This window comes from Cnephaeus nilssonii, assembly GCF_951640355.1.
Source record: "Cnephaeus nilssonii genome assembly, chromosome: 11".
NCBI lineage: Eukaryota > Metazoa > Chordata > Mammalia > Chiroptera > Vespertilionidae > Cnephaeus > Cnephaeus nilssonii.
In genome coordinates this window covers 39,610,552-39,625,105 of record NC_137082.1, presented here as the reverse complement: position 1 = coordinate 39,625,105, position 14,554 = coordinate 39,610,552, and the positions used below count along the sequence as shown (strand labels likewise).

The following is a 14,554-nucleotide window of genomic DNA, read 5'->3' as shown; positions in this document are numbered from 1 at the left end:
TCTAGTTTCACTCTGAATATACCATATCATATCTTATTTTCTTAAAGGTAATTATCAGGCTCCACCAGAATATTTCTACAAACTATGGTCAAATAAGCCTTGTATTGATAATTACAAATTTCAATTTATAAAAAGTAGGATCTGCTACTCCCTTCATTTTTTATTTATTTTTTGCTTAGTTTTTCTTCTTTTCTAATAGGCAGAGGTTCTAGTTAAAAGCATGTGCACTAAGGATAATCAGGACCATTGGATGAAATAGCTAATGTACAATAGTAATACGTCTCCAGGTGCAACAAAAATTAAATATGAAAACATTTGTTATTTTTACCAGTTCAGGGTTTAATCTTATCTAGAGAGCTTTGTTAAACTCAGGATTTTTATACGCATGGTTTTGATTTAAATTCAGGATTGTAAGGAAAAGATGTAGTGTTTACTTTGAATATTAACTATACTTTGCTATTGGTTTTCCATGAAGCTTTTATTCAACAAATAGTTCATTAAAAGGCTGTTGCCTATAAGTTTGGCCAAGTCTCCCCATTCCCAATTTTGCAACAAAAATTTCTCACTTCTTCAGTCACTCTTATGGGAGGAATCCGAATGCCAAAAGTGACCTTGATCTAAGCTACTGTATCAGAGAAAAACTAAATGTAGATTTTTGTTTCCCTTTAGACTTTCCTCATGTTTCACTGGTGGAGTCACTTCAATACATTGAACTAGAGTTTGAGATTTTAATTCTATTCTTCATTGATCTGATTTTCTGGTGTTAGTCATTAAAAATGATTCCAACTATTTGGTGTTTGTTATTGTTTTGTTAAGTAAAAAGTTATCTTATTTAACAAATGTGTACATCATTTTTCTATTTTCATAGAATAGTAATAATGAAAAAATAAATGATGTGAGTTTTTCTTATTGAATTTAGTATCTCTAGTGAACACCTATTGAAACTTGTCCTCTTGGTTGAGAAATTGGCAAAAATAGTTGACTGAACTAAAAATAATGAAGCAGCTCACTGATCCATCTAGGTTGTTAAAGATGAAAACATGAAGGATAACTGAAGTATTAACATTATGATCACTCTGTTTTCACCACTATCATCTGATACCTCTGTCTCCATTTTTAAAGAAAGTAATCTTTAAAGAGTGGAAAATAAAGAGCAGTTGATAGCGGAGCAGCTTGATCAAGTCACATATCGTTAACAGTTGCTTTGACCATTTCTTTATTGAATTTCCTTATAGTTAAAATAAATAATTTTTTAATTTCTTCTACTTTTAAAAGTATAACAGTTCTGTGTGATATTTATTTGTGTAAACAAATAGAGCACTTATAACTTTTGCAGTGATAAGGATGAAGTTTGTAAGTGACATTATACCTGATCTTTACATTATGATGTAAAGAAAATGTATAAAATATGCATAAATTGCCTTTTTTTAAAAAAAGCCATTAAATAGTGGTCCATTTCTTGTTAACAAAGATTTTTCTCTTGTATAAAGAGTCTTCATTTGGCTACAACACCAGAAAAACAAATTGGATGGTTTAAGATGTCCTAAGAACTTCTTTAACCACATAGATATTCTTTTTCACGCAGGTAGCATTTATGAATTTGGAGTAAATGATCTTACCCACAGATCTTTAAGCTTGCTCATAATTCATAGTCAACGTAACTTCCTTATACATGAACAAAATTACCAAAGTTTTGACCTTATTTCACAAAAGAAATAGCAAATAATTCCATCCAAATCAGGAGGGGAAAATTAACCTTCTTAGGAGCCATCAAATGATGTTGATATAACAATATACTAGTACATGTTTAAGGATAATGTAGTGAAATATATAATTAAAATTCAACTATTATCTTAAAGTGAGTTATTTCCATTATTTTAAAATATGGTTTAATAATGAGTTAGAGTTTATTTTCAGTTTTATAGTAAATATATTGATTTCTGAAATTTGGTGATAACACATAGTACTATATATTAACACTGGCTGGCCAAATGGCTGTCAGGCTAATAGCCTGTAGATAGATATATTATAGTCATATTATGCTCATACTCTTCTTAGAATGAGATGATCTAATTTTCAATTTCCCCCTTTTCTAGAAGGTAATGTTTTCTTTTATCTTTTTAGCCTACATGTAAGACCTTCTCCGAATACATTTAGGAGTATTTCGAAACTGTTAATTGTATAGTTCTCAAGAAAATGCTGGGTTTTGCTTTGCAGAACTGAGAGTATTGATTTGTTTGGGGATTCCTGGCTTACATTTTATTTTTGTCCCTTAAAGATATTTGAAAAAATCCCCCCCTTATTGTAAGCCCTTTGAAAATAGAAGCCAATAGCTATTTATACATTTAAAATATGAAGAACATTTAAAAATAAAATGAAAATTAGCTTGTGAAATATAGGGCTTCTATCCCACCATGACACAGGAAAAATCCTTGTTTTCTAAAGTGCACATGGGTTTTTCTGTTTTGTTTTTGTTTTGTTCAATCTCCAGGACCTCCCAATTTTCAAGGGCACTGTGGGGCATATGTAGCATTTATTTGATGTATGTATGTGTATGCATATTTTTCCACATCTGTCCCTGTGGACCTATCCTTTGTGAAATCCTAAACCTTATATTAATACTTAGTTTGTGATTCATGGTGTTCTGAGAGCAATTATATAATTTTTCGTAGGGTGTTTATTTGATGTGTGCTGTAAAAAAAGGGGGGGGGACTTATTTTATTTTTCTGGTAACCCTGCCGTTGCCATTTTATTGGTGAATTTCTCTTTCTTGTACTGTGACCTGTGAGTCTCATGTGGGCTCACTGCCAATTCTGTGAGCGCTGCTGCTTCAAAATGGAGGAGGAAGGTATCCGTTTCCTCAGGAGGACGACAGTGCTCAGTCTCCCACCATCTGGAGAGAGGAACTTCTGGAGAAAAAGAAGATGGGGATTTAAAAAATTATATTTAGCAAAAAAAGGCAAGGGGGAAATCAATTACAGTTAAACTGTACCTTATGAATTTATGCCTTTCCAGTATGGTGTCGTCTTTAAGGGAAACATAAAGAGAAAAATACATAGGTTATTTTTATAAAGACCCAGTTCCCCAGATCTCATGAGTATTAGTAAACAAATGTAAGCAAATTGGGATTTGGGCACACTTTTTAAGTTAACTGCACACAGAAATATAGTAAGAACTACAAAGGAGGGCTACCCCCCTTCTTTGCACACTGATTGTTGGTGGTCTATGTAGACCTGGCTCTTAGTGGCCTTGTTCATGCATCTCTGCAAAAAGCTGGCACAATAGGAATAATATTCAAAGATATATTTGTCACTTTCTTTGGTTTGAATCGTATATTTGTTTTCTCTTTCTCTCTCTCAAAAGTGAAAATTTTAATTGAAAGGTAGAGTAAAAGGGGAGAAGCTTTGTAAGTTATATAAATGTCTAACCACTGTGCTGTACACCTGAAACTAATAAAATATTGAATGCCAACTGCAATTGAAAAGTTAAACATTTTTTAAAGCGGGAGAAGCTTGGTGCACGTCTTTCTGCTTTTACCTTTCCTGTGCTCTTGGGCCACCTATGCTTTTAAAAAGAAAGGATATTTAAACTCCCAGCACCACTGTATTGGTATTGTATAACATATTTATAACTTGACGTGTTCTTGCCTGTGACTTGAAAATATCACACCCAGTCTCCCATTCACACACATATACTGAGCATTTGGGGGCAAGGGCTTGTCTTTTGTTTTTCTGAAAGGAGCGGTGTTTCTTGGCTTTCATCAGATTGAGAATGCACATGGTAGAAATTTAGCCCCGTGTGCCTGCGTCTTATATAGTTATGGACCTTGAGTGCTTTGGTCAGTGCAGCCAGCCAAACTAAATTGCCTCTCCTTCCTCAGGTTTATGCTCCATCAGCAAGCACTGCCGACTACAATAGGGACTCGCCAGGCTACCCTTCCTCGAAACCAGCAGCCAGCACTTTCCCTAGCTCCTTCTTCATGCAAGGTAAGCTGTCTCTTCCCCTAACCAGAAACCCACTGCAAAAAGTCTTCCTGGGTCTTGTCATGCCATGGATGGGGCAAGTGACTGCTGAACTGATACCCAAGAAGTGGAAGAGTAGACAAGTATAGAATACTGACGGTCATGCATTCATTACAAACAAATAAATACTTAAGACTTTCCTAAGACCTGTTTTTTAAATGAAAGCCCCTGGAGCAACAAGGAGTTAAGATTAGACTGGTTTACTTGACTAAGAACCAATATCTTGGAGGATGGTCTTCCTTGACTAATCATTCCAGCATCTTCACCCTCAAGAAGAGTGTGTGTATGTTTTGAAGTGTTTGGACTCAGTGTATATTTTGAGCATCCTGGATTTAACACACCTGGGCACAACTTGTTATTATAAATAACTTTATATTAAAATTTTAGCCACGTATTGTTTCATAGGTAAGAACAAGCATCTCCTTTGGATCAATGAAGTGACCTACCTGAAAACTAGAATATTATTCATCACGGCCAAAGCTTTATTCAGCACGCTAACTGATGTAGGGCAGAACACCCAGTTTTCTTCCCCGACAAATGCAGAATATTATAGCTTTGTGCTTGATAACATATATTTATTTTCCTAACTGGCCAGTGTCTTTGACTAAATTACCATGGATGTGTGGTCTCTGAGCCTATAGTCTTGCCATTGATAGCACAGCCCCTGCCTACTGCTTGAAAAAAAAACGAAGATGGTTGAAATGACAGCAGCTGCTGTAAGAATAGAGTTTGGAGGATGCAGCTAAGCTCCATTCCTGATATGTCTGTGACACTTACTGTCAGAACGCAATGATCATATTACCAAGTTAATACTCTGAAATTCAGGTATGGAACTGACCGAGATCCCCTGTACGCAGAACGTTAACTCTTTCTGCCAGGCTGTGGAAGCCTTGTGGGAGTGTGTCTTTGGCAGGTGCCATGAGAGTTCCCTCCTTGCGCTGCTCTAGGAAGGGCCATGTCACAGCAAGGGAGCCTGCTTCGGGCAGCAGGTACCAGGGGAGCAGCCTGCGTCTCACTCCGATTACAGCGGACACACTCAGAATCCTTCTGATGAAAATGGATTTATTTTCTTTCCCTTCAGAGGGTTAGCTCTTTTAGGTTATTAGCTCACTTGTAAAATTCCACGGAAAATCTATAAAATTGAGTTGAATGGGTCCCCCAGGAATAGAGAGAATTTGTTCCATGCATAATGGAGCTCGTGTTCACAGGGATCCTTTATCTTTGTGACCTGTCCTAGGTGTAACCCTCACAGGAACACCCTGGGGCATGTCACTTGGGTGTGTTCTGTGCCATTACAAAAGGCTCCTCCCCTTCAGCTATAAAAAGCAGCCACGCATCCACACGGGCATCAGCTCCTGCTTTTGTGGCTAGTCCTGCTGCTGGTGCTTACAAAGACTGTCATCTCAAGGATTCGTCAATAAAAGCAGGTTTTCATGGAGAAAATTGACAGAAGGATAGATTTCTTCTGCCGGCCTTCCCAAAGGTGGCTTGCTTAAGCTGCACACTGCAGAGGAGATGGGGTAGTTTAAAACAATAGGTTGTCCTCTCTGCAGACCATGCGGAGTATGGGGAGCAAATTTTCTTTTCTGCATTTGAATACCCAAAAAACCAAAAATATTTTTTTGAGTTGACATTTATGATGAGCACAATTAATTTGCACATGTCTAATTCTATTCTTTCAAAACAACATTATGCCAAGATCATGGGATGTGATAAATATTAATTTACTGTGAAAAGCATAATTTATGTAAATATGTATTTTTGTAAGTCTACATTGGGTTGAGTGTTCTGTGTTAACAAATCCTAAATGTATTTCCATATAGTGCCTCATGTTGTCAAAATGTTTCAAAAGCGTCCGTTTTAATGATATATATTTTCAATTTATTTGTGATATATGCCATCTATTTGAAAAGTTAGTGGTCCTGAACTTCATGTGTGACATCTAAACTCCCTCAATCTCAGGGCTAAATCTAAAGTAGATGAATAATAACTTTGTGAAAGTCTTAGGTTTTCACATTACCATCCCATTACACATCGGCTTCCTTCAGTGAGGGGTGCATGGTGCCCCGGGAATTCAGGCCTTGGAGAAACGTGATGTTTAGGGGAAAGATATTCAGAGACTGTCAGGGGCTTATTTTAAACCTGCTACTGTGCAGCCTCTTATTTTTAACTTTAATTTCCATCTTCTAGTTACAATTCCTAAATTATCAAGATCACAGACATGATTTTCCTTGCATAGTTCTTAAGAAATCTATAGATTATTCCTTTCTGTCCTGAAACTATTCCAGTTTTCTGAATTCTAACTTCTATGTTTAAAATCTCAGGAAAAAAAGAAGCCTCATGAGATACAGTGTTAGATGTAACTTGCCTATTACCTAAATTTTCAAAAGGTCTTTATTAAATAAAAGGCTGGTGAAAATAATCCTATTTTCACAAAGCAATACCTGCCATATAGTTAACACCTAGCTGGTGGCATTGTATATATCTGGCACTCAGTGATTTTTGTCAAACATGACAGAAGGAAAACTTGAAAGAACCAGCAGAAACATGGGTTCCTCCCCCCTAATTTGAGAAACCTAAAGCAAATAAAACCAATCTCCCATAGTAACTTCTAGGCCAATAGACCCAGAGAATCTATAGGAATGTTTTTAATATGGTATTCAAAAAAGATTAACTTGATATAAAAACATACTTTATATAGTTTTCGTATTATTTTAAACCTCTTTTAAACTCATAGGTAGTTGTGTAAAATTCAGAGACTCCGAAAATTGACTGTAGCACATTATCCACCTTATAATATGTGTGTACTCTTTGAATTGCTACTGAAGTCTTGAGATAGCCATATATCTATATACCAAAAAATGTTTTCAAAGGAAATAAAAACTCAGAATGATATATTCAAGACTCCTCTTTCCTATATGTCATAATGTAATTGCAACTTTAATTCTATCTACTGTATATGTTACAAAAGTGAAAGTCAGTCTTAAATATGAGACGTTCTTTTTCATTATGACTTATTTCTTTATGTACTTTCTAAACTTGTAGACATGCCAACTGTGTAATGTCTCACGTATTTTATTTTTACCCCAACATTTAGGAACAACTTAACTTTTTGGTTAGTTTCCATAGAAAGGGGGATCAGAATAGTTTTAAGAAATGTTTCCTTTAGCATTAGGTACCCTGCTGTCTTAACATCATTCCATGTAGAAATGCTTTTCTTTTACAGTTGGCTTTTTACTAAGAACACTTTGCTATGTGAAATATTTATGTTTGTTTAGCAATATAGAGTCATTTGGGGGGAAATAATGATGACTTTTTTCTGATGTAACCAGCTAACTGACACAAAGATGAATGCACAAGAGACAGCCATTTTCAAGTATATGAAAAACCTCTATTCTGTTAAGCAAGGCTGAATGCCTCAGAAAAGTCACGGTTTTCTTTGTCCTTTACAGATGGCCATCACAGCAGTGACCCTTGGAGCTCCTCCAGTGGGATGAATCAGCCTGGCTACGGAGGGATGCTGGGCAATTCTTCTCATATTCCACAGTCTAGCAGCTACTGTAGCCTGCATCCACACGAACGTTTGGTAAGGCAGATTCTCATGGCAATGGGGATAAGACAGCTGGTTTACTAAATCCAATCCTTGTCTTTCCATGCGTGTACACAAGGACTCTCCAAATGAATGCAACATTGTACACACCTATTATGCTTACAGTTGTATTATTCATTCCTATAATCAAAGATGGGACTGAATCAGATCACCTTTGTAACTACTTTCAGATTCCTTGTCATTGTTCTTCTGTTTGTTGTGCTTTGTTCTGTGCTTTCATTATCACACTGGCAACTTCCTTTGTTACATAAGTGCACACTGTATTTCAGTTGCAGAATTCAGCTATGGCTGTTCCCTTTTTTCTTGCTATTTGTAGTTTTGAAGGATATACTGCAGGGGGCAGAGTGACAGTCAGTAGACTGTGAGGGTAGTGATATTCATGGGCATTTCCACTTCCCCTTGACCGGCTTCTCTCACTGCTCACAGCTTTGATCTGTTATGCCACACTGGGAGAAAGAGTTCGTTTTTCTTCACCCTCCCATCAGTAACAGCAACCATGGGATTTCTGTATAGAGCAGATTCCAAATTTTCTATTTTTAGTTTTAATTCCACAGCCCCAATCTTCTACTGATACTCTGTTTTGCCTCATGCCCCTTGAAAACTGCTGTAGAATGTTACTCTTTTTTCTTTTATTACTAAAGTTTCCACTCTGCCCATCACCTACACTCATCCATCCTAATATTAATTACTTTTTCTCCTGGAGGAAGCAACTCAACCTGATGTTTTTCTAGCCCTAAAACAACCACAGCCAAGAATCCGCTTGTGAATGCAAGTCTATCATTAAATGGAGGAAAGAGTACTTCTAGATCATGAGTTAGGTTTGCGATGCAGATAAGATAAAAGTGAGTCCCTTGTGCAATAACCTAGCTTTGGAAATGTATGGACATCCATTCCTACAAGGTTATTACCAGTCCACTTAGTATTAGTAGTCTTTATATCATTTCTCTTCATCTTGGAGTTTCCCTTTTTTTCTAATACCCAGAGTTATGTTTCTTTCTCTGTCCTCATATAGGATATAGTACTTCCTAGATTTCTGTGGTCTTTCTTTTGCTCAGCCACTAGAGGTATGGAGAGAGTGACTTATATCCTATTCTAACAACCTAAAATATCCCAGGAGTTAGGATTTCTGAAATACTTGAATATGCCTTCTATTTATTTAGTCCTAGTGACAGAGACACTATGTGGTCAATTAACCTATCCATTAATGAGAGACAGATGAAGGTAGAATTGGCCTTTTATATTATCTTCTAAGTTTGAATGTGTAAATCACAAACTATCGCAAAGTTTAGCACATTTTTACTCAATAGCAGATGATTTGCTTTCAGATTTTCTCTTCTCCCGCCTCCTACTTGGAGGTATTAGCTTAGAGAAATATCAACTATTATTATACTAGAATTTCTTCTTGGCTAACATTTTTATTTATCCATTATCATTTTCCACTTCTCTAAGGAACTCATGATCAAATCTACATGTGTCCTATGAGCAAGGAAAGTTTTGATTAGACGTAAAAGATTTTGGCAGTATTCTAATATGTTGGAACTTCAGTCCTTTTAAGAGTTGTCCACCTGACATTTATTTTTCTTCCCTTCTATATTTCTTTTTTCTTTCCCTGTCATGGTCTAGAATGTTGATTTAGGTAGTTTCATTTTATCCCAAATTCACTGCATGGGGGAGGTATCTTTAAAATATGCCCAAATGCACACAATGTAGCTTTGTAAAGGAAACCAACTACACTTCGAAAAAGTTTTGCTTAATGAAAACACTATTGTCAACCAGGAAGAAAGATCATTTGGAGGGAGTAACCCAGTAAATTGCATCAGATGCTGTATTTATAATGTCACTTATCCATCACAAACCACAGGGTTTTTATTCTCAACATGATCATGTAGCAGATTTTAGAAATTAGGGGTTTTGTTTTTTAAAAAGGCTGAATGAATTATGTCTCTGGCAATGTATCCTAATGAATTTTCTCATCGGTAAGTTTCTCACTGGAAACTGTTGAATTGTTATATCGAGTGATCATTGTCATTTCAATAACCATTCGGAAATATTTTGAAGTGACATTAAAAAATCTGACCCTGACGGAGAATAATTGGAGTATATAGTAGGCAGCTGGTATCTTTTCACTTGAAAATAATGGCAGTTCCTTACAATGTTCACCTGTAGCTTTGGGCCAGTGCCATAAGGAACAAAGAAATCATTTGAGGAAGAGAAGAGAGCTTTCCTGGTGGTATTTTGGGTATAATATAGCCAAATTTGTATTGTCTCTAAAGGTAAAACATTTTAGAAACATTACTGTCAACTTCACTTTGTACCATGTTATAAGAGAATGCAATTATAAAGCTTAAATCCACACATTTTAGTAGCAACTGTCAAGTACCTAATTTTGATTCTTCAGATTCTACAGTTTCAGCCTCTGCAACACAATCCCACAGCTAATCACTACTGTGCCCTAAGTGTACGTACAAAGTCACTCAGAAGAATGGAGTTTGTGGTTGAGCTTTGGAATGGTTCTTGTAGAAGGTTTAAGTTTGGAATGACTTGACAGAGTTCATTCTAAAAATAGGATGAAGTCCTTGCTGTCTGGCATGGTTTAGGCCTGATCTTTGCACTACAGAGTAACATAGTCCTAGGAGTCAGGAATGTTAATATAAAGGAAGTTCTGTTGTCTTTATTTTTTGTAACATAAACCCTTCCCCTAGTGATTCTCAATCAGGTGTGATTTTTGCCCCTCAGGAAACATTTGGAAGTGTGTATGTGTCGGGGAGGGCGGGTAGTTGCAACTGGAATCTAGTGTATAGAGACCAAGGACGCTGGTAAAAATGCCACAATGCACAGGGGAGCCTCCCACAGTAAAGAATTACCTGGTACAATCAGTAGTGCCAAGGTTGTGAAACCCTGCCTTACCCTAAACCCCAACTGTATTCTTAGTATGTGCTACCAATTATTGTAGTTCCTTCATTTTTTATTGTTTCCACTATTACAGATGTCCCCAACTCACCCTGCTTTTACTCACCTTCCCCCAGTCCCCTTCCCCCATTCCTCTGGCCATCACCACACTGTGGTCTGTGTCCTTGGGCTCTGCATATGTGTTCTTTGACTAACCTCTTCATATGTGTTCTTTGGCTGACCTCTGTCAGACTGTTCCATGTGCCTCTGGTTCTGTTTTGTCCGTCATACAGATTCCACATATAAGTGAGGTCAATCTTTGAATGATCGACCCATAAAAACATCACTAATGGAAACATTTTCACCACTTACTCTATCAATGGATTCTAAATACACTCACTTTGGCCATTAAAGGTAAAAATAAATAGTGGGCATGTAAGGCCATAGCACTTTATCATACTTCCCCTTTTGCTTTGTAGTAAGCAGAGCAGACAGTATTAATAGCTGGACTAAAAGAGACTAAGAGGACCTCTTGTAGTTGATCCCTGACTACTCTACAAGAAACATGATTCACATATCACTGATATTCTCTGTGGGGTATTTATTATGACTTTGAGTAACAGTAGTTTTCATGATTCTTTTTCTTGAAAACTAATCGAGTTATAAATCTCAATTGTTTTCAGCATCTCCTATTCTATGAGTCTCTAAAAATAACTGATTTGGGTGCATTGTATGGGTTTTCCCATTAAAATCTGTGGAAAAGAACTTTTCTTTTTAGTCTCAGAAGTCAGTATGAACCCTTTGTCAAATCCTGAATTACTGCCCAGGTTTAAGGGGTATAAAAATTCTCACTGATGCAATAATCTTTTTCCTGTGTCATTCTGTAATTATTAATAGTTATTTAAATAGGTTTTATAATATTTGTCTCTGTTTTGATTTTTGCATAGTTGGGACTGATTTATAAAGTTTCTCTATTCTTTAGAAACTCAGCATGGAGCATAACTGAAGCCTTCTCTTTTTCTTTCAATTTCTTTTTCCTCATTCTTTCTCTCTTTCTCCACTTTATGATAGTCTTTAGCTCCTGAGCAGAAATAGCTCTTCTAAGTTTGGTGTTTGTGGCTTATTCAGAGTTTCAGATTAGCTCTACTATGGAATGGCCCCACTCTACTATTCTTTGGAAGAAATTTCAAGGGACTACTTGGGGTATTCTGTGAGTAGCAAGAAGAAATGAGTTTAACAGGTAGCATAAGGAAATTTTTAGTCATGCAAAGAGGTTCATGAAACTTAAAAGTTTGAAAGACATTCTTGGGAACTTGGAAAAGTTTAAGGGCAGTATGTCAACTTTTACACTGAAGTTGACCTTTCCTTTGGACTAGTTGAGTGTGCAGAAGTAATATTTTCAAAAGCATGGATGTGGCAGACTTGGCTCTGAAACAAAGTTTCATTTTTCAGACTTTTTAGTGACCTCTCAGATAACTAGCATTTCAATCCAGTATTTATTGAACACCAGTAGCCAGTTGTTCATTGCGTATATAAGGTAATTATGTGTTCAGCACTCGGTAGCACGTTGTGGGATGCAGAGGTATAAACTGTATTCTCTCCCTTTAAAGAGTTTACAGTGTAGATGGAAATGCATGTGAGAGAGATCGCAATGAAAGGCAGCATAGCATTATTAAATGGCTCAGTGAAGATGTTGTCATTTCATTAGGGATTCAGAGAGGAGAAATCTTGGAAGAGTTGGAAGCAGTGAGGAATCATTGAGGAGGAGGTAGAACCAAGATGGGCCTCTCAAAATAAAAGAAAATACCAAGACACCAGGGTTTCACTCCTTGTGAACAAATGGCCTGGGCCTGAAGCACCTCTGACTTTGAGCATCATCTCCAATCTCAGTTTTATGTAGAACATTAACAGACTCTCCAATAATCACATAATAAAGATCTATAGCCCATTAATATATCACATATAAGGAAAATGTCTATTTCAACTTAAATGTTTTCCTTTACATGTTTATAACCCATCAGATGCCTGTGAGAGCACCTTTTTAAGCTACTTACTATCTTGAGCAGGAACATAGCCTGATATTTTTCTGTAAATATTATTATGACCCTCCTAATGATCTGCCTACTCCCAGGCAGATAGCTAGGTAGCACCTAATTTGCCAACCTTCCAGCGACTGTGATATGCCCCAAGAAAAGCAGCTTATTTGGCCAACTGTTGTAATAATGTAACTCAAAGCCAAGCCTTAAACCAAATGATTCTGTAAAGGTGATCTTTCACAGTCAACATATGAAGATTACTAATGGAGTGGACATATATAAAGTAAGAAGCCAAATAGTTATTCTCAGTTCACTTGTTCTCATTTAATTCAGTACAGTCTTTGAGTTAAGGCTTTACATATTGATGCTTCTGAGAGATATCTAATCATTAGCACTTTTTAAATTTTTTATTTACCATTTATTCTTGATGGAGTTCAAAAAGGTGATCAATTTTGGCAGGAAAAAGACCTGAGACTGGTTACTCTTTGCCATTTAGTGTTCAGAGGTCAGGATGAAGTGTAATGTAAACCCTGTAGATCACCATGTTGTTTTTATCATAGAATCTTTCTTACTTGATCAATAGGCTGCACAAAGAAATAATAATAGCAGTGCTTTTTATGCTGTTAAAGTCACAGAGATGCTTTTTTTAAAAAAATGTTTTTATTGATTTCTGAGAGAGGGAAGGAGAGGGACAGAGAGCTAGAAACATCAATGATGAGAGAATCATCGATTGGCTGCCTCCTGCACGCCCCCTACTGGGGATTGAGCCCACAACCTAGGAATTGTACTATGACCTCTTGATTCATAGATCGAGGCTCAACCACTGAGCCACACCAGCCAGGCCACAGATATGCTTTTAAGAAGTAATATTTAGATTTAGAGATTGTAGTCACTTTCAGTATCCTACATTGCCATCATATTCCCCTAGATTTGATGCAAATCCAAACAATGTGTCTTTGTGTTTTAATATTTTAAAAATGAAAGTTGATAGATCTAAGCAAGATGTATCCTTCAATATTTTGAAAATTTAAGGGCTTTCTCCATTGCAGAAGGAAGTATTATAAAACTAATCCACTAAATATTTTATGGTTGAAAATAGCCTCCTTTTTCTGCTTCTTGCTACAGAGCTACCCATCACACTCCTCAGCAGACATCAATTCCAGTCTTCCTCCAATGTCCACTTTCCATCGTAGTGGTACCAACCATTACAGCACCTCTTCCTGTACGCCTCCTGCCAACGGGACAGACAGTATAATGGGTGAGTTTTGGAAATGCCAGTTCTGGTACCAACATTCAATGTCAGGATTATAATGAAAGATCTCTCCCCCCTACCCCCCCCCCCCCCATAATTGAACAGCAGTCAGGGGGTGAATGTTTGTCACATAACCGAACAAACAAATGAACCAAACATAAATAGTCATTGGCTTGACCATAATCACATTTTTTTCCACAAGAAACTAAAATTTGGCTACTTTGCTTATTCTAATTAGATTTAACAGGATTTAAATATACCAAACCACCTTGCTTCTCATACTCCCAAACAGCAAGCAAAGTGAACTTTTATAAGACATACCATTGAAGACTAATGAGATAGAGAACATGATGTCTCTTAATAGTAGTTACTGACCACTTCCCAGATTCAGTCACTGTGTTGTGCTCTTAGCCATGACACGCCACAGTCTTCTGCAGATGGGTTCAAGTGAAACTGACAGGCAACTAGGAATAACTAGATGAGCTCCACCTTCAGAAGAACGCCGCATGGTGAAGTCCTTCAGAGGGAAGAAGTGTCACTCACTCATAGGACAGGAGACGGCTGGGCATCCGTGGGACAGAAGTTATCTGCTACTTTTTCTCAAGTTAAGAGAAAAATAAGTTCAGGCAGAAAGTTGCTGCCAGATTAACTGAGCCATCCTCCTCCTCTCATTTTCCATGCTGTCCGTTGTGGTCTTCTCCCGAGGACAGATGGCTCCCCATCACACTCTCACCTCGAGGGAGGC

The 14,554-nt window shown here is 37.0% G+C and overlaps 1 protein-coding gene across 23 annotated transcripts in view; it reads left to right on the top strand.

The window, feature by feature from the left end:
- TCF4 (transcription factor 4) overlaps positions 1 to 14,554 on the top strand; it is a 340,184-nt gene that overhangs the window by 279,830 nt on the left and 45,800 nt on the right. For all 23 annotated transcript variants that reach the window (XM_079784804.1, XM_079784818.1, XM_079784802.1 and 20 more), the window contains 3 exons: positions 3,881 to 3,986; positions 7,475 to 7,608; positions 13,683 to 13,815. In XM_079784804.1, coding sequence (XP_079640930.1) covers positions 3,881 to 3,986; positions 7,475 to 7,608; positions 13,683 to 13,815 — 373 coding nt within the window. The remainder of the gene's footprint in view (positions 1 to 3,880; positions 3,987 to 7,474; positions 7,609 to 13,682; positions 13,816 to 14,554) is intronic.